The sequence below is a fragment of the Peromyscus leucopus genome, chromosome 1, assembly GCF_004664715.2.
Source record: "Peromyscus leucopus breed LL Stock chromosome 1, UCI_PerLeu_2.1, whole genome shotgun sequence".
NCBI classification, from domain to species: Eukaryota; Metazoa; Chordata; class Mammalia; order Rodentia; family Cricetidae; genus Peromyscus; species Peromyscus leucopus.
The window spans coordinates 105,966,534-105,991,168 of NC_051063.1; the positions used below are offsets into that span (position 1 = coordinate 105,966,534).

General features: G+C 44.9%; 1 protein-coding gene across 1 annotated transcript in view; it reads left to right on the forward strand.

The window, feature by feature from the left end:
• The window catches only part of Uvrag (UV radiation resistance associated), a 269,111-nt gene that overhangs the window by 13,418 nt on the left and 231,058 nt on the right, over positions 1-24,635 (forward strand). The window contains exons 2-3 of the mRNA XM_028877489.2: positions 12,834-12,951; positions 23,880-23,914. Coding sequence (XP_028733322.1) covers positions 12,834-12,951; positions 23,880-23,914 — 153 coding nt within the window. The remainder of the gene's footprint in view (positions 1-12,833; positions 12,952-23,879; positions 23,915-24,635) is intronic.

Consider the following 24,635-nt stretch of genomic DNA (forward strand, 5'->3'; position numbering starts at 1 on the left):
CTGTCTCCTGAGTGCTGAGAGCAAAGGTGTGTACCACCACCACCCAGCTATGCCTTGGTCTTTTGTGTGGAAGCTCTCTGGGGCTCATATCCCTAGTTAGTTAGTTGATGAGTTGAGTGACTGTCTTTTTTTTTTTTTTAAAGATTTATTTATTTATTATGTATACAGAAGAGGGCACCAGGTCTCATTACAGAAGGTTGTGAGCCACCATGTGGGTGCTGGGAATTGAACTTAGGACCTCTAGAAGAGCAGTCGGTGCTCTTAACCTCTGAGCCATCTCTCCAGCCTCTGATTGTCCTTTACAGAACATTTCCTCTTGTTAGCTTTCTGTTAAAAAAAAAAAAAAAAGACAAACCCCTCCAAATAATTAATTTATAAAGAGATTTGACTTTTGAAGATTTGGAGTTTTAGAGGTTTCAGTCCATGGTTGGTTCATCTCATTATTTTGTCCTTATGGTAACAGCCTGGGCTCCATGAGCACAGTGGCACAAAGCTATCCACCTTCGATTGGGATATGGAAGGAAGGGGCTGGGATCCCACCGTCCCTTCAAGGGCACATGCCTGAAGACTCCCACTAGATCTTAACTCTTAACGTTTGTTCCACTTCCCAATAGTGTATCCCGAGGACCAAGCCATTAACACACAGGCCTTTTGGAAATGTTTTAGAACTGGTCTCTGGTCCCCCGTCAGTTCAGGATCCAGCCACTGTCTGGATATTACAGTTAGTCAACTTATCTTTTTATTTATTTATTTATTTTTTAACAAAGAACACAGGCTTCCCTGTAAAAGTGTCAATGCTAGGGAGTGGCTCAGTGGTGAAGCTCTTGCCTATCTTGCATGAAGCTCCTGGGTTTTCACTTCAGGTAGTAGAAGGAAGGGGGTGGGGGAGAGAAAAAACCAACCAACCAAAAAACCTCATCTTTGTCATGGCAGTGCACACCTGTATCCTAGTACTTGGTGTTTTTCACCTTCTTTTTGTAGTAGTGATATTCAGAGGTGTTGCTAGTAAGTCATGAGTAGTTAGGAGATACTGCACTGTCCTGGTTTATTAGGATGTGGCATGTAAGGGGAGCTTTGTAAAGATGAGAACGTCTGTGGGTGGTGGGGGCCTTGGGGATGAAGGTGGCACTGGGGCTCTGGAGCCTTTGGACTTTAGTAAAGCTTGATTAGGAAGAGAGGAATTAGAGGACCTTGTTACATAAAGGAGTCTGGGTTAGTTTCAAAGAAAAGGATGTAGCAGGAAAAATCCAGAAAGGAGAAATCAAAGTTCTGCCTTAGAAAGACCAACTTCTGGCTTGCTGTAGTCTATGCCTGGGACCAGCATGTTCAAATTAAATGCATTTCAGTGCCTTGAACCTTCTTAAATTGTCTGTAGCTTGATATTTGCATCTGAACATTTGTTTTCAGAAGAGGAAGTTGATACAGAGGCAGGAGAAGGAAGCTGCTTTTCCTAGTGTGACAAAAGCTTTGAGGCAGTGAATGAAAGACGTCAAAGGAAGAGACGTGTGCCCGTCATGCTGAGAAGACGATAATGAGCATGGCTGGCTGGCTACAGCTGGGTGGAACACAGGAGACCTGAAAGGCCAAGAGGCCTCCCGGGTTTTGAGGCAGGGTGTCTGGGAGGCGAGCGTGGTGCACCCGTCTGGGAGATCAGGCCTGTGGCCTGAATGTGAGTGTTCCCTCTACTTCGGTCTCAACTTTCTCACTAAGAAATAAGTCTGACGCTGTAAATCTCTGCTTCCATTGAAGATCTGTAAACCCTTCGTGTCCACGGTTACTGGTTGTAGTTCGAGCTCCTCTCACAGTCACAGTCAGGGAATGGCCATGACATATGTCTGCGTTTAAAGATTTGTTGCTTTTTTAAATGTAAATTTATTTTCATTTAAAAATAGGGGATACATTCCTATGCTTTCTCATGTAAAGTGTGTATAAAAGAATACAGTGCCCAGTCACCCTACCACTGTGTTCTCTCCTGGGACAAGTAATGTTTTCATTTGTACCTAAGCCTCTCCAGGAGTTGCATCATTGTATTCTTTCTCTCTTGAAACACAGATGGCAACACAGTAATCATATAAACTAGTGAGAGACTATAGTGTTCTTCATGGCCGTGCAGGATTTCTCACTATAGGATCTATAACTTAACTACCGGTGGACATATTTCAAGTTCTTTGCAGTTTTTTTTTACTGATATGAGCCATGCTATATTATATTTGCGTTAGTTAGCTTCGTGTTACTGTAACATACCTAAGACAATCAGCTTACAAAGAGGAGTGGAATATTTTGGGTCATGGATTTTGAGGTCTCAGTCTGTGGTGAGGTAGCTTTGGTGCTGTGGTGATGCTGTCGATCATGGTAGGGAGCATTTCCTACAGCAAAGAGCCACTTCCCTCTTGAGACAGACTCTAAAGAGGAAGGGGAGGACCGGGGGTCACACTGTCTTCAAGGACACACCCCCAGTGACCCTCCTCCTAGGCCCCGCTGTCTCTTAAAGCATCACTCTGGGGGACAAATCTCTGGACTTTGAAAGGGCACCCCAGATCCGAACTATAAGTTGGTAGAAGCAGGAGGGTCAAGAGCTTGAGGGAAGCCTAGTGGGACCGCACGCATAGTGAGTTCAAGGCCAGTGTGAGACCTTGTCTGTCCCCAACCACTGCGAAAGAAGAAAGATCCAAACTCAGTGGATCATGTTGCATATCTGCAAGTTTATTTTTAGCCCTGATGGAGAAGCGGAACTGGGTTTTGAAGGATGCGTGCGTGCGTTTGTCGTCTAGCTGTTGCCGGGTGGCTGCTAGCGTAGGTTTTTACCCGTGGCACTCCTGTCTGCAGAAGGCCTGCTCTGCCAGTGTTTGTCCCTTTGACCTGTGCCAGTTTTACTGACGTTTCATTGCATTTGTTTTGTGCACAAGGTTTTTTCTACCTTTAAGTACTCTTTGTATTTCCTCTGTGAATTACTTATTCATATTCTTTCTCATTTATTGGAATTTTCTTGGGAATTGCTAGGAATTCCTTACGTGTTAGTGAAATTGCTTTTGTTGCCTGAGTTTAAATCTTTTTCTCAGGTTGTTTTTTTTCCTTTTACTTTGTACTTGGCCATTTTGTCACATAGAGTTGCTTTTGGTTTTGTTTCTTGTGTTTTTTGAGACAGAGTCTCACTCTGTAGCCTAGGCTGGCCTTGAACTCCGTGCGTAGCTCAAGTTGGCCTCCAACTCATTGTAATTTTCCTGCTTCAGCCTCTTAGGTGTTGGGATGCTAGGTGTGAACTGCCATATTCTGTTGTTGTGTATAATTTTAAAGCATTAAAAATTTTGTGCTCCTTTTTTAAACTTCTTAAATTTTATTTGTTATTTTGTGTGCATGCGTGCACACATGTGTGCACATGTAGTGTAGATAAGTGGAGGATTGTAGACTACTTTGGGGGTTCCTCCTTCCACTGAAGGTCCTAGGGATGAAACTCAGTTTGTCAAGACAAATACCGAATGTCTTTCTGACTTTGAAAACATTTTTTATGTAGTACCTTGTTTTTCTCTTATTGCATCTAAATTTTGTGTCATTCTTAGATCTTTGAATGTATAAAGTTTCTTTGGGTACTTTTATGCTTGAACTATTTGCATTTCAGTATTTTTAAATTGTTTAAAAATTAAAATATTTTAGCATAAAGTACAAATGTTGTACATATTTATGGGGTACTATGTGATGTTCTGACATAAGTATACTTGTGTATGTTACTTCTTTAGCCATTCAAAATTGTCTTGTAGCTTTTCAAGATATATAGTGAGCCAGGCGTGGTGGCACAAGCCCTCAATCCCAGTACTTGGGGGGCAGAGGCAGGTTGATGTCTGTGAGTTTGAGGCCAGACTGGTCTACATAGTGAATTTCATCCAGCCGGACTACATAGTGAGACCCTGAATTTTTTTTTTTTTAAGATTGATTTATTTATTTTATGTACATTAGTGCTCTGTCTGCATGTATACCTTTATGCCAGAAGAGGGCATCAGATCCCACTACAGAAGGTTGTGAAATTAAACTCAGGACCTCTGGAAGAGCAGCCCCATGAAACTCTGTCTTTAAAAAAACAAAAAAGGAGCTAGAGAGACGGCTCAGTAGTTAAGAGCACTGGCTGTTCTTCCAGAAGTCCTGAGTTCAATTCCCAGCAACCACATGGTGGCTCACAACTATCTAGAATGAGATCTGGTGCCCACTTCTGGCCTGCAGGCATATATGCAGGCAAAACACTATTCATAATAAATAAATTTTAAAAATGTCTTTAAAAACAAAAACCAACCAAAGCACAATATAGTATATTGTTTTCTGGGAGTTACTCTAGCTACCCTATTGTGGGCAGCCACCTCTGGGCAGGTAGTCCTGGGTTCTATAAAAAAGCAAACTGAGCAAGCGGGGAGCACACTAGTAAGCAGTGTTCTTCCGTGGTCTTGTCGTCCTCCTGCCCTCAGGGTTTTCCTTGAGTTCTGCTGTAACTTCCTTCAGTGATGGACGGTCATGGGAAGTGGGAGTTCCCAGTTGCTTTTGCCTGTTGTGTTTATCACAGCAACAGAAAGCAAGCTAAGGACAGTGTGATGTGTGCGTGTGAGCACGTGTGAAGAACAGTGTGATGTGTGGGTGTGGGTGAGTAGGTGTGAAGGACAGTGTGATGTGTGTGTGGGTGTGAGCATGTGTGAAGGACAGTATGTGTGTGTGGGGTGTGAGCATGTGTGAAGGACAGTATGATATGTGTGTGTGGGTGTGGGTATGTGTGAAGGACAGTGTGATGTGTGGGTGTGGGTGTGAGCATGTGTGAAGCTAAGGACAGTGTGAGTGTGTGTGTGTGTGAGCACATGTGAAGAACAGTGTGATGTGTGGGTGTGGGTGTGAGTAGGTGTGAAGGACAGTGTGATGTGTGTGTGTGGGTGTGTGTGTGTGAGCACGTGTGAAGGACAGTGTGTGTGGGTGTGGGTGTGAGTAGGTGTGAAGAACAGTGTGATGTATGGGTGTGGGTGTGAGTATGTGTGAAGGACAGTGTGATGTGTGGGTGTGGGTGTGAGTATGTGTGAAGGACAGTATGATATGTGTGTGTGGGTGTGGGTATGTGTGAAGGACAGTGTGATGTGTGGGTGTGTGGGTGTGAGTATGTGTGAAGGACAGTATGATATGTGTGTGTGGGTGTGGGTATGTGTGAAGGACAGTGTGATGTGTGGGTGTGGGTGTGAGTAGGTGTGAAGGACAGTGTGATGTGTGGGTGTGGGTGTGAGTAGGTGTGAAGGACAGTGTGATGTGTGGGTGTGGGTGTGTGGGTGTGAGTATGTGTGAAGGACAGTATGATGTGTGTGTGGGTGTGAGTATGTGTGAAGCTAAGACAGTATGATGTGTGTGTGGGGGTGTGAGTATGTGAGGACAGTGTGATGTGTGTATGGGTGTGAGTAGGTGTGAAGGACAGTGTGATGTGTGTGTGTGTGTGTGTGAGTATGTGTGAAGAACAGTGTGATGTGTATGTGGGTGTGAGTAGGTGTGAAGGACAGTGTGATGTGTGTGTGTGTGTGTAAGTAGGTGTGAAGAACAGTGTGTGTGTGGGTGTGGGTGTGAGTACATGTGAGGACGGTGTGATGTGTGTGTGGGTGTGAGTAGTGTGAAGAGAATGTGATGTGTGTGGGTGTGATATGTGTGATAGTGTGATGTGTGTGGGTGTGAAGCACAGTGTGATGTGTGTGTGTGAGTATGTGTGAAGGACAGTGTGATGTGTGGGTGTGAGTATGTGTGAAGGACAGTGTGATGTGTGGGGGGTGTGAGTAGGTGTGAAAGAGAGTATGATGTGTGTGGGTGTGAGTATGTGTGAAGGATGGTGTGATGTGTGTGGGTGTGGAGGGGCAGTGTGATGTGTGGGTGTGGGTGTGAGGACAGTGTGGTGGTGGGGTGTGGCATGTGGGCGTGTGGTGTGTGGGGTGTGAGTAGTGTGGAAGAGGTGTAGTGTGTGTGTGTGTGTGTGTGTGAGTAGGTGTGAAGGACTGCTCCACTGCTCTAACACCTTTATTGATTAGTTGTCATTTCTCTAGAAGTTGTCTTTAATTCCTTTTTCTTCTTTTTTAAAATAATTTTCTGTATCCTCAAACACATAGTTGAATTTGTCACCCTATTAAACTTGAAAAAGTCTTTAGACTCTAAGGTCCTTTCAGTCCTTATTCAGTAGTATTTTATTATGGAAATTTCAGTGTACTAAAAAAAAAATATGGCAGTATAAATAAAGGTGTCAGGATTACAGCTGTGCATCATCATGCCGCTGTCCTTTTTTTTTTTTTTTCTTAATAGCTCTGACTGTCCTGAGACTTGCTTTGTAGACCTGGCTCTTTTTTTTATTTTTTTATTTTTTAATAATTGTTTGGAGAGAGGTTCTTGCTGGCCTGGAACTTGCTGTTGCTTAGGCTGTCCTCCAACTTGGACCTCTACCTCTGCCTCATGAGTGCTGGGTTTACTGGGTTGTAAGTGTGGGCTGCCACACCTGGGCTCGAATTTCTATTCCTTAAGTACCTTGTGTACTGTGAATTGAGGGAGTGCCATGGTTTCTTCCCCACAGAGATGTTTTTCTGTTGGCTACATGAATTTACTGATATTTTAATTATCGTCTTAGGGCCCACGGCCCTGCAGTCAGTGCCCCACCGGCCAGTCAGGGCTCCCAGTCACAATATATAGGTTTAAATTAAGTCTTTATCATTCTATTTATCAATAAGACTGGCATGAAAACCTGCTAGCTCGGAGAGGTTGAGTAGCAACTAGCCGACCTTGCTTTCTGGCCAGAGACACTGCAGGAGACAGGTCTTTTCCCTTGTTCCAGACCCAAAAGGAAGCTGAAGTCTTCTCCCTTTCCTTCCTGTGAGTCTTCTCTATTCAAATTGCTGGCTCCTCTATGGCCGATTCTGGTCGGCTAGTCGCTGGCCCCGCCTCCTGATTTAACTTTATTGGCAAGTCTCAGAGCATCAGAGTGTGATCAAAATATCCCACAACACCACAGTGCCTAAGCCTAGTGTGTGAAGACAGTGTCAGTGACATGGGGGGACTGAGCTGGGGAGAGGGGGAAGGAGATGTAGATGGCTGTGCTGGTTGTCACCCCGGCGCCCTGTTCCTCAGAGCGAGGCCGAGGGTAAATGGAGGAAAGGGGCAGGTTCAAGCTGAGCTTGAAGGTGAATAGGGTAGAGGTAAGGAAGTAAAGAAATGCCCGGCGTTCCGATGGTTTCTCTGTTTTTGCCATGGAGAAGCCTGTTTCATAATTTAGTAGTGCTCAGTAAGTGATGTCGTTAAACTAATGCTTGGGCTGATTTGAAGTTGGAAAGCAGAGTTAATGTTAAAGGTTCCAGTGGAGAGCTGTGTAATCTGTGCCGGAGGACGTACTCAGTTACCAACAAGAACCGTGAAGTGGTTCATGGGGGATGTGCTGTGGGGTTGAGTCTGTGACAGCGACTCTTGGCACCATTTGATTAGGGCTGGAGGGCTAAGCAGTCTTCTCTCAGAACTCTCCCAGGGAGTCTTTCAGGTGGGACAGGAGGCTGAGAAGCCGTGGAAAGTGTTGCAACACCCAAAGGGCGTTTCTGGTTTTGAAAACTCTGTCAGACTTGATATTGAGCTTACGTCCCTGTTTCAGTGACTGAGTGTCTTTGTCCTCTTTGGAAACGTGGGGAACAAATTTTCTTCAACGTTTCATTTTCTTGTCCTCCATAAAGTTAAAGCAGGTGAACCGGAATCTGAATTTACCTGAGCTAACTTGGGTCTTAGCCCTTAGCTGCCAGTGAGTGTGGCTCCAGGCTGAGAATAAATGCCTGAACCAAGGAAGAAATGAAGCCAGGAGTGCAAGTGTGAATAGAGAAGGGCTCCGGGACAAGTGTGAAGACAGTTGTAACGCAGATGCTGTGAAGAAACCTCCTCACAGCGTCTGCACTAGCAGCCCGCACACCAGAGTGGATTTTCCCACAGCCGGTGAGCTGAGGATGGTATTTACATCATTAAAGGGCTGTAAGCAGATCAGAAAGAAATTGCAAAGAGGCAGGATGTGCCCTGGAAAGCTTAGAAGTCCCTCTGTGACCCTTTCCAGCTTGCAGATCCCTGATCTCTGATATTCAGGGAATATAATTGTATTCTTTCTATGAATAGTTAACATTTTTTCCCTTGGCATTTCATACTCATACTTAGTGACCTTTTAAAAATGGTAATATGTTTTCCGTCGTATGGGTGTATTAACATTTAGGCATGTTTACTGAATTTTTGCTTTTTAAACAGTACTGGAACATTTGGGTAATGTCTAAGTGTCCTTGCTTCAAGTGAACACTTTATCCTGCTTTTCTTACTTGTGTCGGCCTTGGCCTGTTTAGTCAGGTAGGCCTCTTTAGGTATCTGCTGCTGTGTAACAACTGAAGAAATTAGTGCCTTAAACCACTTATTTTGCTCCCAGATCCGCAGTCTGGCCAGGGGTTTGTGGAAACAACTTGTGTCTGCCAGGTGTCACTTTTGGAGGCTCAGAGGCTGTAGGTCTGGCTGCTTCCTGGGATCAGCTGGGGCTGTGAAGAAGACAGTGAGGTCGCTCCATGCAGCTCTTGTCCTCTGTGCTATATGATGGTGGGATTCCCAGGAAGAGCATCCCAAGAGGATGGGGGAAGCCGTGCTCTGTTTATGACTTCATGCTATCCTAGTCACCCAGAATTCTTTGGGTCATGGTGACAGGTCTGCCATGTGTGAAGGTGCTGGGAATATACGGCACACTTCATTGTGGTGTGATCGCATCACACGGTATGCAAGAGAGCGTGGGCATGGGATGCACCAGTGAGCTGCGTTTGGAAACCATTCTGCCACATAGAGGAGTGTTGGGTCTTTATATGTTTAATGGTGGTCATGGTTCTTTTCGTGTGTTCAATGACGGTTTATTTCTTCTCCCATGGCCTGTCTTTTCATAATCTCCACCCCCCCACCCCCACCCCCTTTTCCTGGGCTTTGCATTAGCGACTGCTGTGTATGTCGTTGATCGGGAATGGCTCTTGTAAAATTAAACAAACTGGATTCAAAGTTTGTTTTGGAAATACCTCACTGATGACTTGAGAATTGTGTTAGACTTTTTGTTGCTGTAATGAACTATCAGGCAGAACATTCTAATTATCCTCTGTCCATCCTTCTTCCTCCTCCTCCTTTTGGTGCAGTCAGGGAGCCCAGGCTGGCCTCTAACTCCTGATTGTGTCCACTTACCAAGCGCTAGGACATTTGCCGCTGTGTCCAGCCTCGCAGGACAGCTGAAAAGGAGGAAAGATTCATTTGACTCAGAAGTCTTAGTTCACAGTTCTTGCTCCGTTGATCCTGCACCCATGGCTTACCATGCTTTTATGGCAGCAGCGGTGTGTGGCCGAAGCTAGTCACCTCATGACAGACAAGAAGCTGAGAGGGACAGGACTGAGGCAGAGATAAGACACCCCTAAGGACATGACCCAGTGACCTACTTCTAGGCTCTACTTCCTAAAGCCCCAGAACCATTTAGAGTACAGCACTAGCTGGGGACCAAATCTTCACTCCATGAATCTCTTGGGGGCACTTCATATCCAAATCATAACAGGAGTCATCGAAATTGCCTGTGGGATGGTTTTGTCTGGTAATGGTGGGGACCCACAGTCCTTTGGCTTTTAAACAAGAGCACAGGAAGAGGATGGTAGAAGAAAAGCATCGTCTTTGGCTCCTCAGCCTCCCTGAGTGAGTCTCCATCAGTGGTGAGGCACGAGATAAGGATGCCTCAGTTCCTTTGGGCACCGTTACGCCTGAGAAGCCAGAACACTTCAGGTACCAGGGAGGGAAAGATGGCACCTGGCAGGGACAGAGGAGCCCAGTCGGGTGTTGTCACTATTGAAAATCGCTTTGGGTTTCTGTTAGTCTAGTGAATTGACTGACTGTAAAGCCTTGTATGCGGTGTGCACTGAGGTTCCAATTCATATAACAGAAGTGGATTCACCCAACAGAGATAGGGATATTTAAAAGCATTTATGTGAGCTGGGCTTGGTGGCTTGTGACTGGAGTCTGAGAAGTGAGACTGAGGCAGGAGGATCTCCCGAGCCCAGGAGTTGGAGACCCACCTGTTCAATATAAAGAGACCTTGGCTCAAAACCAGACCAGACCAAATCAAACCAAATCAAATTATTTTTTTGTGCTTTGCTACTAAGTGCACTGTGGTATTAAAAATCAAAAACAAAACAAAATCAAAACTGTCTTTTTTGTCTGCAGTGGTGTAGATGTAATCTAGGGCCTTGGGTTGGGTGTGGATGTGTTAGGCAAGTAAGTGCTCTACCACTGAGCTACATGCCCAGCCCTGGATAAATTAGTTAACAGTTACTGTACTAAGTCCTTTCCAAACCCGTGGTCTTTGACTGATTCATAGGGATGAAGTTACTGTGAATTTGTGGGGTTGTAATGACTACTTGTTGATATGACTGAATCCCAGTCTTGACTCTTGTGGCCCTTTCGTTCTCTGGTTGCACTGTGATGGAAAGGTGGCAGCCAGCATCTCTGGTCCTGGACCCTTCCCAGCTTCAGGGCCAGTGCAGTAGGCTGAGTCATCCTCTCCAGCCCCAGTTATTTCTTTTTTTGAGTGCTGGGAATTGAACCCAGTACCTTGTGCATGCTCAGCAAGCACTCTGTCACTGGACTACATCCCCAGCCCTCTGCATGGTCTTTTGATTGATCATTGAAGAGGTCAGATTGCGGGAGCTTCACAGACAATGATGGGGTATATGCACTTTCTTGTAGAGGGTTTGGGCAGTGTTTCCCATTGGCAGCCATGCAACAAATGAAATGTGGTTGTTGTTTACAGAAGATTCTTGTCAGCAGGCTTGATTCTTGTCCCAGAACTTGGGAGGCAGAGGCAGGCGGACCTCAATGAGTTCATCTACAAAGTGAGTTCTAGGATAGCCAGGACTGTTACACATCAAAACCCTGTCTTGAAAAACCAAAAAATAAAAAAATAAAAAAATAAAAAAAAATTAATGCATCTGCTATGGCTACTGTGTGGAGGTCAGAAAACAACTTTCGAGTCGCTTCTCTCTTTTTACCGTGAAGGTTCCCAGCATTGAACTCAGGTCATCAGACTTGGTGGCAAGTGCCTCTACCCGCTGAGCCATCCCACCGCCTCCCAGTTAGAAGTTCTGAATGAAGGAGTTAGTGAAGCAGGCAGCAGGAAGTGGCTATGATCTAGGGTGTGAAAGGCTGTTAAGTAAGCGTAAGCCCTTGAGAAGTTCATAAATGTATTTGGAGCTTTTCATACTTAAGCATTAGGGAAGCTCCCTAGACAACGGCCTTCTTTCTTAAGGAATTGTGGTCTGTACACAGGGAGAGAGCATTTGGTTGGCGTGGAAATGGACAGAAGGTCTAGGCTCTTAGCTGATGCCTGCATAGATGAACATGGATGTTCTTCAGGAGAATGGGCTGGCTGTCAGCTGGAAGGGAGGGCGTGAAGTGTACTTAACACTGAGTACTTGGTGCCTGTTAAAAATTTATTTATTTTTGTGTGTGTGATGTGTGTGTGGGCAGGTCAAGGTCAGAGGACAGCTTTGTGGATTTGATGTGAGCCCTGGGGATTGAACTCAGATTCCGTCAGGCTTGTTGTTTTTATCCACTGAGCCATGTTGCTGACCTCTGTTAAGTCTCTAAGAGAACTCACTTTGAGGGTGAACATGATGTACCCAGGCTTCAGCACTGGCATCATTTTCTTTTGAGAAACTGTCTTGAGATGTAACCCTGGCTGGCCTAGAACTTGATCGTAGTCCAGACTGGCCTCGGACATGTGGTGATCCTGTCTCTTGTCTGCCAGGTGCTGGGGTTACAGGTGTGTGCCACCATGCCTGGCTCCACCAGTACGGTCTTTCTGCTATGACATGACTGGGCTAGCTTTTCATCTTCTGTATTCTCGCTGAAGCTCTATTTGTGGAGTTTTTGTGTTTCTCACTCGGTGACTCCACATAATTCAAGCATTGTGGCTGGTGAAACTGAAGGACGTTAGCCTTCATTAGCAAATAGAGGCTGGCCGACTGCTGCTGAAGGGGGCTATTGGCTGCCTGGGATGTCAGCGAGTTACTACTTTTAGACATTTTTCTTTGCCTATAGCCTCTTGTAGTTGACAAACGATCTGGTATCTAGACTGCACTAACAACAGCGGGGTATGTTTGTCTCAACCATCTGAAGCCTGTGCGGAAGCCAAGTCTCCGCTTAGTTTATGTCCCAGGGCTAGGAACACCCTTGCAGGTGGATTGCACTTCCATAGTATTTGTGCTTTCTCAACAAGATTTCAGGGACTGGGAACGTGGATCAGTTGGTAAAGTGCTTGCTACCCAAGCGTGAGGTCCTGGGTTTGGGTTCCCAGCAGCCATGTAAAAAGCTAGGTGTGGTGGAGCGCCCCTGGGGCACTGTGTTCCTGTAGTCCAGCTTTGGGGAGATGGAGACAGGCAGATCCCCAGAGCTCACTAACCAGCCAATCCGTCCAGCTGAACAGTGAGCCCCAGGTTCAGGGAGAGACCACCTCAAGAAATAAGGTGAAGAAGTGATTGAGGAAGATACTCACCATTGATCTTTGGTTTCCACTGCACACAGAACAAAATATTTCATACCTGTTTCCATTCCATGCCGATAACTGCTCTTTACGAGAGAAGAGCAGGTATGCTTCCTGTTTGGCCGAGGACGTGCTGAGGCATAAGAGCGAGTCTGGGTTATGTTGTGGGCTCAACAAACAGTGCCTGGGACAACCTCTCATGCTCCATTTTTATTTGAACTGCTGCTTTCAAAACAGAGAGGACTGAAAAGCTGATGCCTGTTCACTTGTGGTTCTGTTTTAGCGCCGTCTTCGACATCTTCGGAACATTGCCGCTCGGAATATCGTCAATAGAGATGGCCACCAGCTCCTCGATACCTACTTCACTCTTCATTTGTGTGGCAATGAAAAGACACATAAAGGTAAGGACTCGGCCTCGGGCTTGTCACGTTTGTGCTCTTGTAACGCGAGTGCTTTGCAGCGCCGCCTCGTACTATAGGAAGTTCATCTCCAGTGGGTGATGCGTGTTAGAGACGTGGCTGATGGGCACTTCCCAGGGGAATAGCCTTTCATTGGTACCGTTTGTCTCCCCTTTGTTAAGGTTACTGTCACTGTTCCTGTTGCTAGGTAAATTTGTTGCCCTTTTATAAATGTTACTATTCTAGTTCCTAGCATTAAAAACAAATGATGAGAGTCCAATGTCTTATACTAATTGTATATTTCTTTAAAATATTGCCTTTTCTAGTGGCCAAGTTTATACAGCCAAGTTGGTATATTCTCATATTTAGATTTATGTATATGGAGTCATTTTCAGAATGGCTTGGTTTCTTCCAATTCAGTTTTTTATTTTATTTTTTTAAAGATTTATTTATTTATTATGTGTATAGTGTTCTGCCTGCATGTATGCCTGCACACCAGAAGAGGGCACCAGATCTCATTATAGATGGCTGTGAGCTACCATATGGTTGCTGGGAATTGAATTCAGGACCTATGGAAGAGCAGCCAGTGCTCTTAACCACTGAGCCCCCTCTCCAGCCCCCCAATTCAGTTTTTAAATTAGATTTATTAATTTTATTTTATGTGTGAGAATTTGGTCTGCATGTATGTATGCATGCCCCATGTGTGCTTGATGCCCTTGGAGGTCAGAAGAGAGCATCCAATCCCCTGGAACTGGAGGTACAGATGGTTGTAAACCACAGTGTAGGTGTTGGGAATTGAACCGGGATCCTCTGCAAGAGTAGCAAGTGCTCTTCACCAATCCCACCAGCCCCCAATTCGGTTTTACAAATTATACTGAGGATTCTTCTAGAAGTGACAGTTTTAAGAGGAGATCCATTTTTTTCCCCTCGAGACAGGGTTTATCTGTGTAATTTTGGTGCCTGTCCTGGAACTTGCTCTGAACACCAGGCTGGCCTCGAACTCACAGAGATCTGCCTGACTCTGCCTCCCGAGTGCTGGGATTAAAGGCGTGTGCCACCGCTGCCCGGCAGAGATCAATTATTTGAGCCAGGATCACAATCTTCTTTGGGACACACACTAAATGGAAAGTACTAGAGTGCCGTGAGTTAGGGGGGATGTTCCATAGGACTACGGTGCGGTGTAGCTTAACCCTGTCACTGGGTGAAGACTGAGGACAGTCGCTCTGTTTCAGCCACTGGCTGCATGCTTTGGGTGAAAGTTGTTTTGGAGACTGAATGAAAAAATAAAAAGGAAGGACATGATGGCTCCTAGGTATGGTGGAGGAGGAGGTTTATTGCAGATAAAGGGAGAGATAGCCAGAGGCAGGGACATCTGGGAGAACCCAGAGTGAACATGACCCTGAGCCATGTGAGGGGACAGGGGAGGGGAGAGGGAGAGGGAGAGCTGAGAGCCAGACCAAGAGGCAGGATGATAAAGGGTAGATGAAAACAGCCAGGTAACCAAAGTGGTTGGACTATTATTACAGGAAAGGGCAGGGAAGCCTAGCCCAATATCTGGGCTGGAGAAGTTTAGGGTAGGGGCGAGGTATGCCAGCCAGGAGGGTCTTGTAACTGGTTGTGATTGAGGGCCACAGGGAGAACCTGGCATGATATGTTAAATAGGTGCCTCAGCAGTTTGTCTGGGATTTGAGACCTAACCAAGATAACCATGTCTTATAAAGTAGGTAACTTGGGTTTCTATGAGGAGCAACATAGAAAATGTGATAATGCTTGGTAAGATGCATTTATTAGCCAGTTTTTGCAAACAGAAGACAATGATACCATAATAAGAGGTAATCAAGTCTTATTTTGAAAGATGGTATTTATTTTGTTTATTTCTTGGGTTTTTGAGACACGGTCTCACTATGTAGACGGGGCTGTCCTAGAACGCATTATGTAGACCAGGTTGGCCTCTAACTTTGATCCTCCCGAGTGCTGGAGTTAGAGGTCTGCACCACCACATCCAGCTTTTATTCTGATTTTTCATCCTAACCATTGCATATTTTAAAGTAGCGATTAATCTGGACGATTACTGTTGTCTTGACAGTACCTCAGACCTCGGGGCTTACCATAACTAACCTGGTGAACCTGGCATGCTAAGCAGGTTCTCGTTATGAGGTACTGCCGTGCAGCTCCCGCCAACTTGGTAGTGACTCAGCTCCCTTGGTCTCGATGCCACGCTCTTCTATATGTGGTCTCTGGCAGGCAAGAAAGGAGGATTATTTGAGAGAGATTTGAAGTGGAAATGGTTGCTGTTCTTACCACCACATTTTACTGGCCATGAACCAGTTGGATTATACTTTTAGATGAAGAGGGAAGAGGGAAATGTCCCCAGAAAGCAAAGTGTAGCAGTTTGCCCACTAGTTTAAGGGAAAGGCATTTTTTTTGTAGACCTTAATACCTTTAGTTCACACTTGCTGACTGATTATATTACTGCATTATATGACCATGCTGGAGTGTTTTAACGTTGTGTGTGTGTGTGGTACTGGGGATTGAATATAGGACTTAGCTCATGCTCTGTGAGCACTATGCCCCTGAGATATACTCCAGCCCTCTCTTCTCTTTAGGTTGAGACAGGGTCTTTCTAAGTTGTGTAGGCTGCCCTTGAGTTTACTTTGTAGCCTAGGCAGGCCTTGAACTTGTGATTCTCCTGCTTCAGTCTCCTGAGTAGCTGGAATTATAGACCTGTGCTACCAAGCCCAGTTGAATATTTTTTTCCTGTGAGACATGGTTTCTCTATGTAGCCCTGTCTATCCTGGAGCTCTCTGTAGACCAGGCTGGCCTCGAACTCAGAGATCTACCTTCCCAAGTGCTGTGATTAAAGGTGTGAACCACTACCACCTGGCAAGTAGTTTTAATTTTTGATGAGTGTCTATATAATCAATCCTTGCTCTTCTTTCTTTCTTTCTTTCTTTCTTTCTTTCTTTCTTTCTTTCTTTCTTTCTTTCTTTCTTTCTTTCTTTCTTTCTTTCTTTCTTTCTTTCTTTCTTTCTCTTTCTTTCTCTCTCTCTCTCTCTCTCTCTCTCTCTCTCTCTCTCTCTCTCTCTCTCTCTCTCTCTCATTCTTTCTGAGATTCATTTATTTTTATTTGACTTGCTTGTTTTGCCTGCATGTTTTTCTGTGTACTACTTTGTGCCTGGTGCCCTTGGAAGCCAGGTGAAGGCATATTGGCTACCTTAGAACAGGAATTGCAGATGTCTGAGCCGTCATGTGGGTTTTGGGAACCCAAACCAGGCCTTCTGCAAGAGCAGCTGAGCCATCTTTCCAGTCCCAGTCCTTGATTATCTTAATAAAACTTGTGTGTCCTTACTCCGATATCAACTGTGATAGCAACAATGAATGGGCTTAGTGCATTCTGGGAATGTGGAAAATGGTGGCCATTATTACAGGAATTGCAGTGTTATTTGTGCTGGTTTCTAAAGAGCAGCCATGGGCTGGTGACTGTGATCCAGCCCTGGTGGCAGCAGAAGTCAGCACTGCAGTCTCCAGGTTGCCCGTGTTACCGATTTTGCTGTCAAATATCTAGTAGGTTCCTGAGAGATAGTGTGAAGCCCTATGGCACTGTTTTAATCTTGATTTTCAAGACCTCTGCTCTGACGTTGTTTTGATAGGCCAAGAGCAGTCCTGAGTACATGATGTAAGTTGGAAGCAGAGTGACTATGTTTACTCTTTTGTCTCGATTTCCTTTCCTTTTTCCTTTCCTTTCCTTTCCTTTCCTTTCCTTTCCTTTCCTTTCCTTTCCTTTCCTTTCCTTTCCTTTCCTTTCCTTTCCTTTCCTTTCCTTTTTCCTTTCCTTCCCCTTCCTCTTCCCCCTCCCCCTCCCTTCCCCATCCTTCTCTCTCTCTCTCTCTCTCTCTCTCTCTCTCTCTCTCTCTCTCTCTCTCTCTCAACTCTGGCTAGCTTAGAACTCACTGTATTGACTAGGCTGGCCACAGACTAACAGATCTGCCTCCCAAGTGTTGATATTAAAGGTGTGTACCACCACACCTGCCCTGGTGATTACAGTCTTTTGAAAATCCTTAGACTTTCTTGAGGCTACCAATGAAAAGATCTTAATACTAATAGTGCCAGTGCACTGGCATGCCCCTGGTCTGCAACGGGAGAGCCTGCCACTGCCTCAGAAACCCCTTAGGTAGGGCTTTATTTCCTCCCGTGAGCTTTAGTTAATTCATCATTAAACAGACTTTGGGATTAATCCCATTAGAGATGGCTGACGTCTTCTGGGACATCTTTCTGCTTCAGCCGGTCATGATGGAATGAACTGTATCTGAGTTGTCTGGGCTTTTGTACCTCTCATCGTGGGAGCTGGGGAGTCTTTCCAGCAGGCCTGGCTAATTTTACCTTATCTGGTTGGATCCGTCACGATGGTCATCAATAATTCATGGTCCTTCTTAGGCCTTTGGTGCAGAATAACCATGAAAAAAGACCAGCTGGCTCCTCTTCCTACACCACCTGGACTAACTGTTTCATCTCCCACTTTTACAAGAGTTTTGTTTTTTTTTTTAAAGATTATCAGAAATGCTGGCTTCTCAGTTGCTTTTTTTTTTTGGTTTTTCGAGACAGGGTTTCTCTGTGTAGCTTTGCGCCTTTCCTGGAGCTCACTTGGTAGCCCAGGCTGGCCTCGAACTCACAGAGATCCACCTGCCTCTGCCTCCCGAGTGCTGGGATTAAAGGCGTGCGCCACCAACGCCCGGCCTCAGTTGCTCTTTACCTCACCTGAATTCATAGTAGATCCCAACAAGATAAGGGACATTTTTTGGCCTCTTTTTGGTTTTCATAGATGTCTACATTCAAGGTAGTTCACATCAAATAGTGTTTGATAATGTTCAGAACGAAGCCTGTGATGGTGAGTGGAGACTTAATTCTAATCCTGCTCCCTTTTAAACTCGGAAGTTTCAAATTTGTAATTTTATTTTACTTTTAAGTCAAGGTCTCTCTGTAGCACAGACTGGCCTAGAAATTATGGTGTAGTTTAGGTTTCCCTCAAATTCGCGGTAGTTCTGCCTTGGACTCCCAAGTGTTTTGATTATAGATATGAGCCACCATACCCAGCTAGAGGGTTTGTTTGTCTTTAAAGATTCATTATTTTAAAATTGTGTATATGTCTGTGTGTTGGTCTGGGGATGTGTGCATGGGAGCGTAGGTGTCTGGGAGGCTGGAAGAAAGGTGTCACATCTCTTGGAACTTGAATGTTGTAAGTAACCTGATTGGTGCCAGAAGCCGAACTCAGATCCTGCACGAGCAGCGCATGCTCTTAGCTGCTGAGCCATCTCTGTGGCCCTCTTGTTTGTTTTATAGTTATTTCCTCACCTGTGAATTGCTAAGTACTGCCCTCTTCTGGAATACCAGCTAGCATGAGTACTTCGGGGGTAGAGCTCTGAGCAGTCCCTGAGATCTCACCCACGTTCCATCCTCTGATGACCTTTCCTCTGAGGTCAAATCCTTCATCCAGTTGCCTGCTGTGTCCCCTTTGGAGTCAGTAGGTGACTTAAACTTGGTATGTTTAAGACCGAGTCTCTGAGGTGCCAGCTTACTGATCCTGTGTTTTTCTCTCAGAAGATGGCTAAAACCCAGGAGTTGTTCTGGATTGTCTTCTTTCTCTTAATCCCCACATCCAGCCTTTCAGCGGATGCTTTTCTGGTGACTTCTTTGCCCCTCTATACCACTGTCCTCCTTGGCCTGGATAGCTGAAGCGCTCTCCTGACGGTCTCTCTGCCCACATCCTCCCTCCCAGCCCCAGTTCAAATGGAAGATCATGTTATCCCTCTCCAAAGAATGCCCTTGTGGGGCTGGGCAGTGGTGGAACACTTCTTTAATCCCAGCAGAGGCAGGTGGATCTCTGAGTTCAAGTCCAGCCTGGTCTACAGAGTAACTTCCAGGACAACCAGAGCTACACAGAAAAACCTTGTCCCCCCAAAACCCCAGAAGTGTGTGTGGGGGGGGGGGAGGATGCTCTCATGGCTTCTTAGCTCATTCTGAATAAGGCCGAGATCCTTGTCTTCTGTTAACCACTCAGAACTCACTTCCTGCTGCTCATAAGCATCAGTCCCCGAAGGTCTAATCCTCCTCCTGCTTTCTCTGTCCCAGCCACACTGACAGCCTGTCTCCTTTTCTTCCATGTAGGGAACACTTGGCACTTTGCACTTGGCCTGACCCATGGCACCTTCCTCCAGGCCCCTACCTGACAAGCCCGTCCACATTCCTGTTGGCCTTTACTCCACATGCTACTGAGAGCGCCTCTCACTGATTGCCGACTAACCAACCCTTTTACAAATTCTGACTGTTCTATTTGCTTGGTTTTTCTTCCTTAATTCTTCTTGTAGTTACTTACAATCACCTGACATTGGTATGTTTAGTTAATGTCTCTTTGCTTCCTGTAGACATAAGCTCCACAGAACAGACATTTTTAACCGCTCTGTCTCTAATACTCAGAAGGATGCTGGGCACATCTTCTCTCTCCTCCAGTTACTTTCAACTTAATTTTTTTTTTGGGGGGTGGCGGGGTAGGTAATGCAGTCTGTGGTTCAAAGCATAAATAGGTTTCGCCTATGTTCCTTTCCCACTCCACCATGGTAACTGCTGTTATCTGTTTCCTGTTTGTCTTTCCTGAACTGTTTGCACAAATAGAAAGATAAGACGTTCTTACTCCATTCCCAGCAGTCTCCTTGCACAGATACCAAGTGTGTGCATAGATTCTGTGCACTTAGCTCTTGTCACTTAGCCTGTCTTAGAGGACGTCTCTGGTGGACTGTTTCTGGCTTTGCAGTGACTAGCTGCTCTGCAGTTTCCTCAGTTGGCCCTGAGCAGCCTGTTAGGTGTTTTCAGTCTCTCGTCCATAATACTGCATTGGCTAATTTTACAAGTGCATTGTTTAGAGTTAGTAAGCCTTTAGGGTAAAGTCTAGGAAGTGGGGTTCTTGGGACATGGAGAATGTGTTTTTTTGTTTTGATAGGTATTACAAGATTGTACTTGGTGGGAAATGTTTTAGGTGTGTCTTTTCCCCACAGCCTTATCAATAGTTGTGTGAGCTACTGAGTCTTTGCCAATCTGATAGGTAAAAAATAATTTTGCAGTTTAGGTTAAGCTTGTATTTCTTCTATTGTGGGTGAGGTTGAGGCACTCATAAAACACGTACTGAATGAAGAAATACAGCACAACAGCCAGCATGTTCCATGAGCCCCGTGCTCCGAAGTCTCTTTATTGCTGGTCCTTTAGGTGTGGGCGTGGCTGTCCGGTCCTTTAGGTGTGGGCGTGGCTGTCCGGTCCTTTAGGTGTGGGCATGACTGTCCGGTCCTTTAGGTGTGGGTGTGGCTGTCCAGTCCTTTAGGTGTGGGCATGACTGTCCAGTCCTTTAGGTGTGGGCATGGCTGTCCGGTCCTTTAGGTGTGGGCATGGCTGTCCGGTCCTTTAGGTGTGGGCGTGACTGTCCGGTCCTTTAGGTGTGGATGTGGCTGTCTAGTCCTTTAGGTGTGGATGTGGCTGTCCGGTCCTTTAGGTGTGGGCGTGGCTGTCTGGTCCTTTAGGTGTGGGTGTGACTGTCCGGTCCTTTAGGTGTGGGCATGACTGTCTAGAAAAGCTCTTGCATACATTGGCTCATGTGGACATAAGGCTCTGATAGGACGCTTTGAGGATCTACTTGGCATATGACTTTATTCAAATGGAAAGAATAAAATGAGTAGAAGTTTATTAATACACATTATGACTCACAAGGTGTTTTTAATCTAGTATTTTATTTGAACCTCATAACAACCCTTTTATTTCCTGGGTGCTATTCTTTTTAGGAAGATAATGAGACAATGACTGACCCGTGTAGGTTATTAATCTTACACATGAGAGATTGAGGGCTGAACATGTTTAATTTTATTCTCAAAATTCTGTATTCATTCTGTTCCCCCCTGTTGCCATTCTGTTATGTAGATGTAGCAGGATGGTGGTACAGGTCAGGCTTGGTGTGCTAGAGGTCAGCTCACACCCTCGGGTCTCGTCACAGAATCTGGCCCTTCTGTTGAGCTGAGTCCTTCCAGTCAGCCGGTGCAGTTTGGAGCATTAATGGAGATGGCAAATTGTGTGGTTTATTCACGCAGTCAGCCACTCAACAGTGTGGAAGAAATAGTCCTGGTCCTCTCTCAGAAGTGGAGAGATGTGTTGTGAGAACTGTCTGATTCAGATACTTTGCAGAGGAAGCTAAATCATTCCTTTTTTCTTTTTAACAACTAAATGTATGAACATATATACTTACAGTCGTGTGATGAGTGGTTGTAGTGATTGATTAAACGTTTGAAAATGAATGAAAAGGGTGAAGTTGTATGGTACCGGGGAAATAAGTGTTACCCTAAATGAAGAAATTGTACACTTTAGTTAGAGAGTATGTCTTAGTTAGGGCTTCTTGTTGCTGTGCCCAAAAATCAGTTGAGGAGGAAAGGGTTTATTTGCCTTACACTTCCAGGTCATAGTCTATGATTGGAGGAAGTCAGACAGGGCAGGAACCTGGGAGCAGGAGCTGATGCAGGGGCCATGGAGGGAAGCTGCTTACTGCTTCCTTCCCCTGGCTTGCTCAGCCTGCTTTCTTAGAGCACCATGGACCACCATCCGGGGATGGCACCACCCACCATGGGCTGGGCCCTCTCCCATTGATCCCTAATTGAGAAAATGCCTTACAGCTGGATCTTATCAAGGCATTTCCTCAGCTGAGGCTCTGTCATCTCTGATGACTCTAGCTTGTGTCAAGTTGGAACACAAACCTAGCCAGTGCAGAGTGACTTGTCATTATCTATGGTAGACCCTACATGTTCTTAGATCTCACAATTTTGTTTCTAATGGTTTGTTCTAAAGCCACACAGTTTATGCTATACATCTTTAAAAGACTGTTAAGCAGTCTTTTAAATAATTTCTAGCATTATTTGAAAGATGCTAAAATTCATAGCAACTTCAGGATGTTCCCTTTAGAAACATAGAATTTTCTTATTTCAAACAGTTATTCATAATAAAAAAATGAAACTACCATTCAGCTAGTGAATGTAAGTAACCTAAACCTGTAAGCTAAGAAGAAAACTGTTAGCTTAATTAGAAGAATTGGATCTTGTTGTAATCCTCTCTCAGAACCTGGTCTTTCACTTAATGTATTGTGAATTATTCTCAAAACATAAAGTAAAAATGATCTTTTGTTTGGAAGATGAGGATAAAGTAATGCAGGTAGCCTGTCTGCTAAGAAATGCCATTGCCCCCAGCAGAGACAGGCAGGTCTCTGTGAGTTCAAGGCCAGCCTGGTCTACAGAGTGAGTTCCAGGACGGCCAGGGCTACAGAGAGAAAACCTGTCTCGAAAAACCAAAACCAAACCAAAACGAAAATGCCTTAAGGACAAGAGCTTGCCGGAAGAGGTTCACTTTTCTATCCCTCGAAGCACCTCACACGTGAATACCTGGGGATGCGATTGTTCATTCATCAAAACAAAATTTGTTGTGGTCTGCCCCTGTGCCAGGGACAGTTCTAAGTGACAAGGAGGAGGTAGTTGTAGGATGCAAGCACTGTTATTATGGGTCTACAGCTACAAATAGGATGGGCAAGGCATATATTTCAACCAGCAGAAACACGTTTGTCCGTGTGTCACCCGAGATCATCTCAAGTACAGTGGTGCATGCATCACACTTGGGAAATCCTGCCCTGCGGTAGCAGGGAACTCAGAGTCCCTCAGGCTCTGCGTTGGCAGTGGCATGGAGGTGACTTGGGCAGGTGGCTGGGGAACACTGGAGGGTTGTTGGGAATGTCTGTCAGAACCCCTCACTCATTTTTATTTTGTTTTTGGATTTCGTAACATTTACTAATATATATGAAGGTTTGTGGAATCATGAACTTTTAATGCTTTCAGAAGAACTTCAGTTATCCGAATTTTCCAAGTTGAGACTGGACCTGAAGAAGTTGAAGAGATGGAATGTTAGAGACAAGTAGAAGTCAAGCTCAGGCTACTTGGTTTCTAGATCATTCTGTACAACTGTGAGGAAGTGCTTTAGAGGTACTTGAGGAAGAGCAGAAAGTATCCCCCATAAAGAGTAGAAGTCGGGGCTGGGGAGATGACTCAGCCACAAAAGTTCCTGCTGCCCAGATGAGGGGAAACTGGGATTTGAATCCCTAGGACCCATGTGGATGCTAGTGAGTGTGTCAGTCCACATGTGGTCCAGCCTCAGAAGGCAGACATGGAATCTGGTGGGCCACACTAGCTGTCTTGAGGAGCTAGGAGTTTGAGACAGCCTGCCTTAAAGAGAATAGTAGAACGCTCCTGACCTCAGCCTCAGGCCCTACATGACCATACACATGTATGTGCATGCTTACTGTGCACATGTGAGAAGAAATGAATGGAAATGGGAAAAGAAGAATTTTTAAGGGCTTAAATTAGAGTGTGCTGCAAAAGGAGACAGGTAACAATTATGAAACTAAATCTGAAAAATTTGTAATCTGCTTCACCGATGTTTTCCCCCTTTAAGTCACTTCCATTTAATCTTTGTTTCTATATTTGTTTTTATTGATAAAGATAATAGAGGTCCTCCCCTAACTCATCCAAATTTAAAAAAAAGATTTTTCCAGGCAGTAGTGGCACACCCCTTTAATCCCAGTACTCGGGAGGCAGAGCCAGGTGGATCTCTGAGTTCAAGGCCAGCCTGGTCTACAGATAGAGTTCCAGGACAGCCAGGGCTACACAGAGAAACCTTGTCTTGAAAAACCAAAATAACAACAACAACAACAACAAAAACCAAAGAAGAAAAATAATAACAGCGGGACCAGATCCCTTAGGTCTTTTAGAAGCCTTACTAGAACGTATCGTCAAGTTTTACAGGGCTTGGTTAGTGAGCTTGTTTTCTTTCATATCACTTATTGTTCTTTTTCTTCTTTTTTCCAGAATTTTATAGAAGTGAAGTGATTAAGAATTCCTTGGTAAGTTTGTTTTCTGACAGGTACATGTGACACAGCCTATACCCCTGTTTCAGAAAGTCTGAGTGGTGTGCGTTGAGGTCTGGTTCTTGTGTTACGGTACATGGATGATTCTGCTCAGTTGTTCAGTCATTACTGAATTTTTTTTATTGTTGTTGAAAACTTTATTTGCATCATTTCCATTTACAAAGAGCTTGACTATTTTTGATTCTGTGTTTTTTCTTGGCAAAATTCATAAGAATAGTTTGTGCCTTTGCATACAGGACCTTATTTCTTGGGGATAAAAGTTTTGTTCAGTGAGAAAGCTGAAAGTGTCTAGCTGGGCATGGTGCATATGCCTGTAATCCCAGGATTTGGGAGGAAGAGGAGAATTGTGAGTTTTCAGGATAGCCTCAGCCACACAGTGAGACCTGTCATTAAAAAACAAAAAGCAAAACAACCAAACATCCCACTTTTTTTTTTCTGTTTGGAGAGTTTTCTTTTTAAAGTGTGTGTGTGTGTGTGTGTGTGTGTGTGTGTGTCTGCACACAGTAGTCTTGGTATTTTTACCTTTTGAATTTTGTATGAATGAAATAATGTAGTAAGTGCCCTGGTGACTGAAGTCCATGTGTCAACGTGGTTGTTGTGATCAGTTGACCTTGTGTGGTGTATTGGATTTGTTTTGTGTACTCTACTGAGTGAATATAATAGGTAATCCATTTTTTTCCCCTGTTGCTAAGGACAC